At 38.3% G+C, this 13,637-nt stretch overlaps 1 protein-coding gene across 1 annotated transcript in view; it reads right to left on the reverse strand.

The window, feature by feature from the left end:
- The window catches only part of ANKRD7 (ankyrin repeat domain 7), a 54,143-nt gene that overhangs the window by 10,008 nt on the left and 30,498 nt on the right, over positions 1 to 13,637 (reverse strand). The window contains 4 exon segments of the mRNA XM_073899118.1: positions 3,367 to 3,476; positions 5,413 to 5,458; positions 5,460 to 5,550; positions 6,370 to 6,476. Of these exon segments, the coding sequence (XP_073755219.1) occupies positions 3,463 to 3,476; positions 5,413 to 5,458; positions 5,460 to 5,550; positions 6,370 to 6,476 (258 nt within the window). The 3' untranslated portion in view covers positions 3,367 to 3,462.

Here is a 13,637-nt window from a genome sequence, read left to right on the forward strand (position 1 = left end):
AGCTTCAAACTTACCTTCTGCAGCTTCCTCACCCCTCTCAGCCTTCACAGAACTGAAGAGAGCTAGGGCCTTGCTCTGGATGAGGCTTTGACTTAAAGGAATGTTGTATCTGGTGATCTTCTATGCAGACTACCAAAACTGTCTCCACATCAGCAATAAGGCTGTTTTGCTTCTTATCTTTCATATGTTCACTGGAGCAACACTTTTAATTTTCTTCAAGAACTTTTCCTTTGCATTCACAACTTAGCCAACTATTTGGCACAAGAGGCCTAGCTTGCAGCTTACCTCAGCTTTTAACATGCCTTCCTCACTAAGCATAATCATTTCTGGCTTTTGATTTAAAGAGAAAGACTTGAGACTCTTCCTTTCACTTGAACACTTAGAGTCCATTATACAGTTATTAATTGTCCTAATGTCAATACTGTTGTGTCTCAGAGACTAAGGAGGCCCGAGGAGAGGGAGAGACAGGAGGAACAGCAAGTTGGGAGTAGTCAGAAGATACACATATTGATCGATCAAGTCTGCTGCCTGATAAGGGTGTGGTTCATGGCACCACAAGGCAATTATAATAGTAACGTCAAAGATCACTGATCACATCACCATAACAAATATAATAATAATAATAATGAAAAAGTTTAAAATACTGTGAGAATTATCAAAATGTGACCTAGAGACATGAAGTGAGCAAATGCAGTGGGAAAAATGGTGCCAGTAGACTTGCTTGATGCAGTTACCACAAACCTTCAACTTATTAAAAAAAAAAAAAGGCAATATTTCCAAAGTGCAATAAAATGAGGTATGACTGTATTTGGCAATTGAATATTTACTATCATCAGACATTTTACAAGTGATGAGGATTTAACTATGAACAAAAAAAGTTCAAGCTCTCATGGATCTTGCGGCCCAAAGGGCAAGGGGGAGAGGAGTAGATAATAAAGCACTGTAAGTGACAGAATGGCAAGGCAACCAGAAAAGGCTTCACTGATGTCCCTTACGAGGGGAGGAATGTCCCAGGATACAATGAAAGGAAGAGTCTTCCCCAGAATCATCCTGAAGCTAGACTGTGCTGGATGTGTTCAAGGTATGGCAAAGAGCACAGTGAAAACTATGTGCTTGGTATTTTGTTTTTAAATGCAAAATTGTAAAGTCCCTTTAGCAGATTTTAAAAGATTACAAAAACATGCCAGAAATTTAACAGATGTTTTGTTTGGGTCATGAGACTATGAGTGATACCTTTTCTTATTTCCCTTTTTCTTTTCTGTAATACCTAAATTTTCTTAATATGTATTACTGTGGTATTTCTAAAAAAGAAAAAAGGTTTTGTCAATGAAAGTGCTTGTAAATAAAAGAGAATTTCCATTTACACAGGGTTATTTATAATGTTTTCCTCTATTTTATAGCTGATATATTAATAATTTTACTTTATTTAAATGCTCCAATGCATGCCTAACACATTATGTTTCAAAGTTTACACTTATGAATACTCCATTCAAAATTCTGACTAAAAAGACTTTTGCTGACTATAAGCTGATTACAAATTGTATCCTTTCAACTGATAGTTCATGATATAGATGTTTGTCTTTTGAAATCTCTTCACATCTTCTAAGGTGAAAATTGTTCTCCATTAACAAACTTTTCTTCAAATAAGTAGTCAGTGAAATGCTGTGACATTTCATTTAATTGTTCTTTCAAAACAGACTTTTCTAATTCAAGGCAGCAGCAAAGGACTTGTAGAAATGAGGTTATATGTCTAGAAAACAAGTAATATTTGTAATGTCTTCATTTGTGTTCAAATATTTTCACTCCTATTTCTTAAATTCTACGCCTCAACTACAAAACAATTATAATTTAGCATCAATATTTTTGTATTTTATGGTCATTTAAAAAAATGAATAATTAAATTATCCCCTTGGAATCTGACAGAAATACAACCTTTAATGTTTACCATCTTTTTTAATATGTTTGGGCAATTTTCTTGACCTAATATTTCTATCATGCTTCAAAACATACAAAGATTAACATTTCATTAAAAACTGCAACATGTATTGCCATGGGTAAGAGGAATGGGGGTGTTTTTAATTGTTTAGCCTCAGGAGATACTCAAAATATAAGAGTGGTATTTTTAACTTTCTACAGCTTTATTTCCCTAAAGACCTGAAGTATAAATCACAGAAATTCTTTACTTCTTATAGCTGCGTGAACATTATGAGAGAGAGAGACAGAAGGAGACGGTAAGAGAGGAGCATATAAGGATGAAGAACAAGAGTCCAAAAAACAAAATTTCTTGAGTGTGTAAGATTAAGTTACAAAGGAAAATTCAGGTAAATTCTCTCTTAAATTCAGTTACCTCGAGGCAATAGGACCAAGCACTGTTCTAAGTATCATAATGATAGATTTGAGGGGATGAAGAAAGGGTGAATAGTTGCGACAGTCATATGATCTCCTATTGCCATCAGGTTCCCTCTCTATCGTAAATTTCCTTTTTTTTTTTTTTCTTTTTTACACTATAGTTGAAGGGTAGGGGAGGAGTGTGTTTGCTGGTGTATTCACAGAGTATAACTGTAAAAATTTTTATGTCGTCCAATTAAAAAAATGTTGGTGTAACATATATCCACCAAAAACCAAACAAAGAAAAAAAGCTATGTTTTACAGACCTAAATAACTGTTTGTTTTTTTGAAAATAAGCACCAAAAATTATTTTAATAGATGCATAGTATTTTCAATTCATAAATACTGCTACCTAATTTTAAGTTTCATGTAATGATTAAGTATATATATATATACCACTTTTTTTTTTTTTTTGAAGATTTTATTTATTTATTTGACAGAGAGAGATGCAGCAAGAGAGGGAACACAAGCAGGGGGAGTGGGAGAGGGAGAAGCAGGCTTCCCGCGGAGCAGGGAGCCTGATGTGGGGCTCGATCCCAGGACCCCGGGATCATGACCCGAGCCGAAGGCAGATGCTTAACCGACTGAGCCACCCAGGAGCCCCTAAGTATATATTATATTAACAATTAAAATATACTTAGCTGAAGTGTTTTTAGAATAAAATTAGAAATTTACTAATAGCTTTATATTTATTAAAATTTTTGTTTTTTATAACTGGTAATTATTATAACTAGTCATATTTTATTTTTTATAACTAAACTATGGATAAAAATTATCTTAATCATTTGATATCTCTTTACATTTTCAGTCAACACAGTGTCAAAACGTTTTAATTACAAAGAACAGTTCTTAAAAATATTTAGCATTTCAAAATTGGGAGAAAATTTCTATTCCGAATTTAAATATTATTTGAGAAAACTGAGTCCCTTTCTAAAAAGCAAACCATTAAAACTATTTGTTTAGTTTGTATCTTCTTACCTTCCTTCAGTTCTTCTCTTTCAAATGCAGTGCCCAAGGTTGTATCTTCAGAGTTAGACGTCTGTTCAACTTTCTTCTTCTTTCCATAACTGGCAATTAATTGATGATATCTATCCAGAAAGAGAAAATATATATGAATTCCAGGATTCATAAATAGTTAAATTCATAATACATAATCATCAGATCAAAACCTTAGACGTTAGCTAATGCCTTCCTAAGTATGTCTTACACTTGCTGCTGACCTCAAGCCTCCTTTCAAGCCAATTCCCTTAACAGACACCATTTTTATTTCACATACTCCCATTCTCTGGTACTTTTCTTCCTGCTATCACAAATAAATTACCAGCAAGGTAGAAAAAATAGCTTTAGGTTATTGTTGATGTATTAGGTTGCTAGGGTTGCCTCACAAAAATACCACAGACTGGGTGGCTTAAACAACGGACATTTATTTTCTCACAGTTCTGGAAGCTGGAAACCCAAGATCAAGGTGCCAGGAGGGTTGGTTTCCTCTGAGGGCTGTAAGGGGAGGATCTGTTCCAGGCCTCTCTCCTTGGCTAGGAGATGACTGTGCTTTGCTGACTCTTCACCTAAAAGTTGCCCCTCTGGCAACAAGCACTGTTGGTGTCTCTATGTCCTAATCTCCTCTTCTTACAAGAATACCAGTCAAACTGGATTAGGACCCACTCTACTGCACAGTCATTTTAACTTAACATCTCTTTAAAAGCCCTCTCTCCAAATACAATCATCCAAATTCTCAGGTACTGGGGGTTAGGGCTTTTTAACACATGATTTTGAGGAGGGAGGAATGGGACACAATTCAGCTCATAACACTTGGCCTTAATGAGCAGGGGGAGGGGCACAAGGAAAGTGAGAGAATCCTTAAAGAGACTCCCCACTGAGTGTGGAGCCTGACGCAGACTCCATCCCAGGACCTGAGGATCATGACCTGAGCTGAAATCAAGAGTTGGCCGCTTAACTGACTGAGCCACCCAGGTGCCCCTATATCCAAACTTTTTAAAAGATAAGGAAAATTCCCTATTTAAAAGGAACAGGAATTCTTTTTATAAAATGAAGAATCCTTTCATAGCATAGATAGTCATCAGTAATTTATCTCTTTACTTAAATTTTTATAACATGGTTTGCTTAAACCAAGGTAAAGCAAGGTACATATGTCCAGGATTGCAAAGAAAATATTGTATTCAATTATGGTTTATATATTTAATGGGTTATGAATCCCTTAGTTTATAAAGTTCAATTTAGACTAAAAAATAAACCTCTGAATATATATATATATAAATTACTTCTTTCTCTCTCCTCCCACCCCTATGATGTCCATATGGAATTAATGATTAAAAGATATCACTAAAATATGAATAAGGTAGGTGGAAGAACAAGAAAACAATAAACTAGAAAAAAATACCTATGTATAATTAAAATTTTACTTTAAAATGAACTTATAAGGAAAATACCTTTATTTAACTTCATTAGCTATATGTAAATTTCTGTTCATTTCATCTTACTTTCTCATTGACTGTTAAAATTAGAAATGCATATTTATACATGAAAAGTTCTGTCTTTTGGGTTAATGAGAATATATACTTAAGAATTTTGAAAACTTATCAAACTAAAGTTAGCTAACAAAACAATAATAATATGCAAAACTTGAATAAAATTTTTACATTACTAATGTGTAAAAACAATTAAAGAGGCTTGTGTAGATTAATCATCTTTGGCCCAACACTATTACCCAGATGTTTTATTATTGGCTATGTCACTATTTGCTGAAATCACTGTCCTGACATACTTCAAATTCCCATGCCACTAGGAGTTAATCTGCAAACTCAGCATACCTGCAGTTCTTATATTGATTCGACCCTACAAACAGGTGAAATCAAGGATCCCTGGATCCCTGTGGCCAGAATTCATAATATGGTTACCCCTACTGCAGAGCTTTGCACTTTGTCAGCTTTGTACTTTGGGAGCTCATGGTTCTTTCCTTATGATCAAATCCCATACAATTGTTAAAAGATATGCAGTACCACTTACACAGTAAAACCATTGAAAGAAGCATATTCCTCAGCTGTGAATCCGTAAATATCTTGGCGAGATAGGTCCACTTCTTGCTGAAGAAGAAGACTGACTAAATTTGTTGGTTCATCAGTTAGAGCAATCATAAGGGCTGTTCTGGAGCAAGAGGGATACATAAACATGTATTTATAGATCTTAAAAACATGTCTTGTACTTTTTTTTAAAAGTTAGTCTTCCAAATTTACTGTTCAAATGTAGACTATCAGGGAAAGAGTCAGGGCAAGAATGTAAAAAGTGGGGCAGATCTGCTCAAAAAGGTGTACCAACCACATTATATTACAGAATCTAAAAATAAGAGTCTCTAGGAAGCAGCTAGCTCAATGTTTTTTTTGTTTGTTTGTTTGTTTTTAAGATTTTATTTATTCATTTCACAGAGAAAGCACGAGCGGGGGCAGCGGGGGGAGCAGCAGAGGGAGAGGGAGAAGCGGGCCCCCCACTGAGCAAGGAGCCCAATGTGGGGCTTGATCCCAGGACCCTGGGATCATGCCTGAGCCAAAAGTAGATACTTAACAGACTGAGCCACCCAGGTGCCCTAGCTCAATGGTTTTTAATCCCTGCTCCCTGGAATCATAGTGTTTGTTTTTTGTTTTTTTTTTTAAAAAAAAAGATGTCTCAAAATGCTAGGAAGGGGCATGTCTGGGGCTCTGGGTACCTACTCCCATTTAGCTACAGCATCTAGGATTTAGAGATTGAGTTTCTGTGTAAGACTGTAATTCCAATGTTATAAAGAATAATAATGACCTACCAATGTGGACCAACTTTGATTTTACAGAAACAGATGCTGGGAATCTAGGTAATTTATCTAAAATATATGGCCAGATCTTTTATCAATATCACAAAATGTACACACACACACAGATATATTATCTTGTTAGGTAGCTATAGTTGTATGGTCTTATTTAGCATTTATTATACCTTTGATTCTTATCTGAAGCATTCACATCTGCCCCTCTCTTCAGAAGATATTCTACCATTTTTGCATTATTTTCGGTAATGGCAAGTAACAGTGGAGTATACCCATCCTGAAAAGATTATTTCAAAATGATTATTTAAAATATTGTACTAACATTGAATGCCTTTTAGATTTAAGTTCAATTTAAGAGATAAGTGTGTTAGTAAGGAACGTCTGAATATACACTTTAATTTTAAAAAGGTTTTGATATATACCAAAATATGATTTCAGAGACTAAGAAAATAAACTGGAGTTGGGTCATTCAAAAATACAATCAAGGGGGGCGGAGCAAGATGGCAGAGGAGTAGGAGACCTGGATTTCGTCTGGTCTCAGGAATTCAGCTGAATAGGGATCAAACCATTCTGAACACCTACGAACTCAACAGGAGATCGAAGAAGAGAGTAGCAACAACTCTCTGAACAGAAAAGCGACCACTTTCTGGAAGGTAGGACATGTGGAGACGTGAATCTGAGGCGATATTCAAGAGGATAGATGGCGGGGGAGGGGGCCTCTGCCAGCGACTTCTGGCAAGTGATAGAGCCGCAGAGCACAAAATTGGAACTTTTAGAAGCCGGCTCCGCTGAGGGACGTCGCTCCAGTGGCTAAGCAGGGGGTGGAATCCTCCCGGGACAGTGTGGTCTCAGGACCCTCAGGGTCACAGAAAGACCAGGGGTGCCTGAGTGCGGCAGAGCTCCCAGGTATCGGAGCGGGGAAGCCGGCTGCAGAGACGGAGCCGAGGCACGGGCTCTCAGCTCGGGGTTGCCATAAACTGTGATCCGTGGCCCAGTCGGGCCACTGCTCCTCCAGCAGGGACCCAACAAGCGGCAGATCCGGGAAGACTCCCCTTCCTCCCCGAGGAGGAGCGGCGTGGGAGTGCACCACAGGGATCTGCTGGGTTTGGAGACTCCACACGGGGTAGGGTGCCAGAGATAGCAACGCTCAGTCACAGGCCGGGTGAGCACGGAGTGCAGCCAGAGACCAGGGACACGGGAGTGACTGCTTTTCTCTGGGGGCGCACTGAGGAGCGGAGCCCCAAGTTCTTGCCTCCTCTGGGGCGGAGATTGGGAGGCCGCCATTTTCACTGTCCTCCTCCAAAGACGTACAGAAAGCTTTCAGGTAACAAAAGCTCCTGAGAGCAAACCGGAGCAGCTTGCTTAGCTGGGACCGACAAGGGCGGGGCAATTCCGCCTCCGGCAAAGACATTTGGGAACCACGGCAACAGGCCCCTCCCCCAGAAGATCAGAACGAACAGCCAGCAAGCCAAGACCAAGTTTACCGATCAAGGAGAACGGGAGAACTCCAGCGCTAGGGGAATACTGCACATAGAATTCACGGCTTTTTTTACCATGATTCATTAGTTTTTCAAAGTTAATTTTTTAACTCTTTTTTTAATTTCTCTTTTTCCCTTTTTCAACCAACATCTTATCAATCCCTTTTTTTAAAAAAAACATTATTTTTCATTTTTAGAGTCATATTTTATCCCTTCATAGTAGTTACCCTTATTTTTGGCATATATATATATAAGTTGTTCTCTCTTTAAAATTTTGAGACACAGTTTCTTCTAACAGATCAAAATATACCCTAAATCACTAGTATATGGCTTTGTTCTAGTCTCCTGCCTGATGACATTCTCTCCATTTTTTTTTTAAATCTTCTTTCTTTTTTCAAACTTATCGTATCAATTCCTTTTATAAAATCTTTTATATTTTCATCTTTACAGTCATCTTCCATCCCTTCATTGTATCAACCCTTATTTTGTACATATATAAGTCTTTCTTCCTTTAAAATTTTAGGAGGCACTTTTTTCTAACAGACCAAAATACGCCCAAAATCTAGTCTGTGGCACTGATCTATGCACTAGCCTGATCACATTTGATCATATTCGGTTTTTTTTGTATTGTTCTGTTTTTGTTTTTAATCTTTTTTGGGGTTTTTTTTTTCTTTCTTTCTTTTCTCTTTCTTTTTTCTTTCTTTCCCTTTCTTTTCCCCTGGTTTCAGGTCTTTTCTGATTTGTATAGAGTATATTTGCTGGGGACGTTCTTAACCTGTTGGCATTTTGTTCTCTCATTCATCTATTCTTCTCTGGACAAACTGACAAGATGAAAAAAATCACCTCAGCAAAAAGAACAAGAGATAGTACCGTCAGCCAGGGACCTACTCAATACAGACATTAGTACGATGTCGGACCTAGAGTTCAGAATCGTGACTTTAAAGATACTAGCTGGGCTTGAAAAAAGCATGGAAGTTATTAGAGAAACCCTTTCTGGAGAAATAAAAGAACTAAAATCTAACCAGGTCAAAATCAAAAAGGCTATTTATGAGGTGCAATAAAAAATGGGGGCACTAACTGCTTAGGATAAATGAGGCAGAAGAGAGAATCAGCGATATAGAAGACCAAATGATGGAAAATAAAGAGGCTGAGAAAAAGAGAGAGAAACAACTACAGGATCACGAGGGCAGAATTCGAGAGATAAGTGATACGATAAGACTAAACAACATTAGAATAATTGGGATCCCAGAAGAAGAAGAAAGAGTGAGAGGGGCAGAAGGCATATTGGAGCAAATTATAGCAGAGAACTTCCCTAATGTGAAGAAGGAAACAGGCATCAAAATCCACGAGGCACAGAGAACCCCTCTCAAAATCAATAAAAATAGGTCAACATCCCGACATCTAATAGTAAAACTTAATGAGTCTCAGAGACAAAGAGAAAATCCTGAAAGCAGCTCGGGAGAAGAGATATGTAACCTACAATGGCAGAAACATTAGATTGGCAACGGACCTATCCACAGAGACCTGGCTGGCCAGAAAGGGCTGGCATGATATCTTCAGAGCACTAAACGAGAAAAATATGCAGCCAAGAATACTATATCAAGCTAGGCTGTCATTGAACATAGAAGGAGAGATAAAAAAACTTCCAGGACAAACAAAAACTAAATGAATTTGCAAACACGAAACCAGCCCTACAAGAAATATTGAAAGCGGTCCTCTAAGCAAAGAGAGAGACTAAAAGCAGCACAGATCAGAAAGGAACAGAGACAATATACAGTAACAATCACCTTACAGGCAATACAATGGCACTAAATTCATACCTTTCAATAGTTACCCTGAATGTAAATGGGCTAAATGCCCCAATCAAAAGACACAGGCTATCAGATTGGATTAAAAAACAAGACCCATCGGGCGCCTGGGTGGCTCAGTTGGTTAAGCGACTGCCTTCGGCTCAGGTCATGATCCTGGAGTCCCGGGATCGAGTCCCATGTCAGGCTCCTTGCTCAGCAGGGAGTCTGCTTCTCTCTCTGACCCTCTTCCCTCTCGTGCTCTCTATCTCTCATTCTCTCTCTCAAATAAATAAATAAAATCTTTAAAAAAAAAAAAAATAAAAAACAAGACCCATCAATATGCTGTCTGCAAGAGACTGATTTTAGTCCCAAAGACACCCCCAGATTGAAAGTGAGGGGGTGGAAAACCATTTACCATGCTAATGGAGACCAAAAGAAAGCTGGGGTGGCAATCCTTATATCAGACAAATTAGATTTTAAACGAGAGACTGTAATAAGAGAAGAGGAAGGACACTATATCCTACTTAAAGGGTCTATCCAACAAGAAGATCTAACAATTGTAAATATCTATGCCCCTAACATGGGAGCAGCCAATTATATAAGGCAATTAATAACAAAAGTGAAGAAACACATTGACAGCAATACAATAATAGTGGGGGACTTTAACACCCCCCTGACTGAAATGGACAGATCATCTAAGCAAAAGATCAACAAGGAAATAAAGACTTTAAATGACACACTGGACCAAATGGACTTCACAGACATATTCAGAACATTCCATCCCAAAGCAACGGAATACCCATTCTTCTCTAGTGCCCATGGAACATTCTCCAGAATTCATCATATCCTAGGTCACAAATCAGGTCTCAACCAGTACCAAAAGATTGGGATTATTCCGTGCATATTTTCAGACCACAATGCTTTGAAACTAGAACTCAATCACAAGAGGAAAGTCGGAAAGAACTCAAACACATGGAGGCTAAAGAGCATCCTACTAAGGAATGAATGGGTCAACCAGGAAATTAAAGAAGAATTAAAAAAATTCATGGAAACCAATGAAAATGAAAACACAACTCTTCAAAATCTTTGGGACACAGCAAAGGCAGTCCTGAGAGGAAAGTATATAGCAATACAAGCCTTTCTCAAGAAACAAGAAAGGTCTCAAATACACAACCCAACCCTACACCTAAAGGAGCTGGAGAAAGAACAGCAAAGAAAGCCTAAACCCAGCAGGAGAAGAGAAATAATAAAGATCAGAGCAGAAATCAATGAAATAGAAACCAAAAGAACAGTAGAACAGATCAACGAAACTAGGAGCTCGTTCTTTGAAAGAATTAACAAGATTGATAAACCCCTGGCCAGACTTATCAAAAAGGAAAGAGAAGTGACCCAAATCAACAAAATCATGAATGAAAGAGGAGAGATCACAACCAACACCAAAGACATACAAACAATTATAAGAACATATTATGAGCAACTCTATGCCAGCAAATTAAGATAACCTGGAAGAAATGGGTGCATTCCTAGAGATGTATCAACTACCAAAATTGAACCAGGAAGAAATAGAAAACCTGAACAGACCTATAACCACCAAGGAAATTGAAGCAGTCATCAAAAATCTCCCAAAAAACAAAAGCCCAGGGCCAGATGGCTTCCCAGGGGAATTCTACCAGACATTTAAAGAAGAATTAATACCTATTCTCCTGAAACTGTTCCAAAAAATAGAAATAGAAGGAAAACTTCCAAACTCATTTTATGAGGCCACCATTACCTTGATCCCCAAACCAGACAGAGACCCCATCAAAAAGGAGAACTACAGACCAATATCCTTGATGAACATGGATGCAAAAATTCTCACCAAAATCCTAGCCAATAGGATCCAACAGTACATTAAAAGGATTGTTCACCATGAGCAAGTACGATTTATCCCTGGGCTGCAAGGCTGGTTCAACATCCACAAATCAATCAACGTGATACAATACATTAACAAAAGAAAGAACAAGAATCATATAATCCTCTCAATAGATGCAGAAAAAGCATTTGACAAAGTACAGCATCCTTTCTTGATCAAAACTCTTCAGAGTATAGGGATAGAGGGTACATACCTCAATATCCTAAAAGCCATCTATGAAAAACCTACAGCGAATATCATTCTCAATGGGGAAAAGCTGAGAGCTTTTCCCCTACGTTCAGGAATGCGGCAGGGATGTCCACTCTCACCACTGCTATTCAACATAGTGTTAGAAGTCCTAGCCATGGCAATCAGACAACAAAAAGAAATCAAAGGCATCCAAATCGGCAAAGAGGAAGTCAAACTCTCACTCTTTGCAGATGATATGATACTGTATGTGGAAAACCCAAAAGACTCCACCCCAAAACTGCTAGAACTCATACAGGAATTCAGTCAAGTAGCAGGCTATAAAATCAATGCACAGAAATCAGTGGCATTCCTATACACCAACAACAAGACAGAAGAGAGACAAATCAAGGAGTCGATCCCATTTACAATTGCACCCAAAACCATAAGATACCTAGGAATAAATTTAACCAAAGAGACAAAGGATCTGTACTCAGAAAACTATAAAATACTCATGAAAGAAATTGAAGAAGACACAAAGAAATGGAAAAACGTTCCATGCTCATGGATTGGAAGAACCAACATTGTGAAGATGTCAATGCTACCTAGAGCAATCTACACATTCAATGCAATCCCCATCAAAATACCATCCACTTTTTTCAAAGAAATGGAACAAATAATCCTAAAATTTGTATGGAACCAGAAGAGACCCCGAATAACCAGAGGAATCTTGAAAAAGAAAAGCAAAGCTGGCAGCATCACAATTCTGGACTTCCAGCTCTATTACAAAGCTGTCATCATCAAGACAGTATGGTACTGGCACAAAAACAGACACATAGATCAATGGAACAGAATCGAGAGCCCAGAAATGGACCCTCAACTCTATGGTCAACTCATCTTTGACAAAGCAGGCAAGAATGTCCAATGGAAAAAAGACAGTCTCTTCAACAAATGGTGTTGGGAAAATTGGACAGCCACATGCAGAAGAATGAAACTGGACCATTTCCTTACACCACACACATAAATAGACTCCAAATGGTTGAAAGACCTAAACGTGAGACAGGAGTCTATCAACATCCTAAAGGAGAACACAGGCAGCAACCTCTTCGACCTCAGCCACAGCAACTTCTTCCTAGAAACATCGCCAAAAGCAAGGGAAGCAAGGGCAAAAATAAACTATTGTGATTTCATCAAGATGAAAAGCTTTTGCACAGCAAAAGAAACAGTCCACAAAACCAAAAGACAACCGACAGAATGGGAGAAAATATTTGCAATTGACATATCAGATAAAGGGCTAGTATCCAAAATCTATAAAGAACTTTTCAAACTCAATACCCAAAGAACAAATAATCCAATCAAGAAATGGGCAGAAGACATGAACAGACATTTTTCCAAAGAAGACATCCAAATGGCCAATGGACACATGAAAAAGTGCTCAACATCGCTCGGCATCAGGGAAATCCAAATCAAAACCTCCATGAGATACCACCTCACACCAGTCAGAATGGCTAAAATTAACAAGTCAGGAAACGACAGATGCTGACAGGGATGTGGAGAAAGGGGAACCCTCCTACACTGTTGGTGGGAATGCAAGCTGGTGCAGCCATTCTGGAAAACAGTATGGAAGTTCCTCAAACAGTTGAAAATAGAGCTACCATACGATCCAGCAATTGTACTACTGGGTATTTACCCCAATGATACAAATGTAGGGATCTGAATGGGCACGTGCACCCCAATGTTTATAGCAGCAATGTCCACAATAGCCAAACTGTGGAAAGAGCCAAGATGTCCATCGACAGATGAATGGATAAAGAAGATGTGGTATATATACACGATGGAATATTATGCAGCCATCAAAAGGAATGAGATCTTGCCATTTGCAACGACGTGGATGGAACTGGAGGGTGTTATGCTGAGTGAAATAAGTCAATCAGAGAAAGACATGTATCATATGACCTCACTGATATGAGGAATTCTTAATCTCAGGAAACAAACTGAGGGTTGCTGGAGTGGTGGGAGGTGGGAGGGATGGGGTGGCTGGGTGATAGACATTGGGGAGGTTATGTGCTATGGTGAGCTCTGTGAATTGTGCA

Source organism: Callorhinus ursinus, unplaced genomic scaffold (genome assembly GCF_003265705.2).
Source record: "Callorhinus ursinus isolate GAN/ISIS: 27379988/994484 unplaced genomic scaffold, GSC_fseal_2.0 scaffold12, whole genome shotgun sequence".
Taxonomy (NCBI): domain Eukaryota; kingdom Metazoa; phylum Chordata; class Mammalia; order Carnivora; family Otariidae; genus Callorhinus; species Callorhinus ursinus.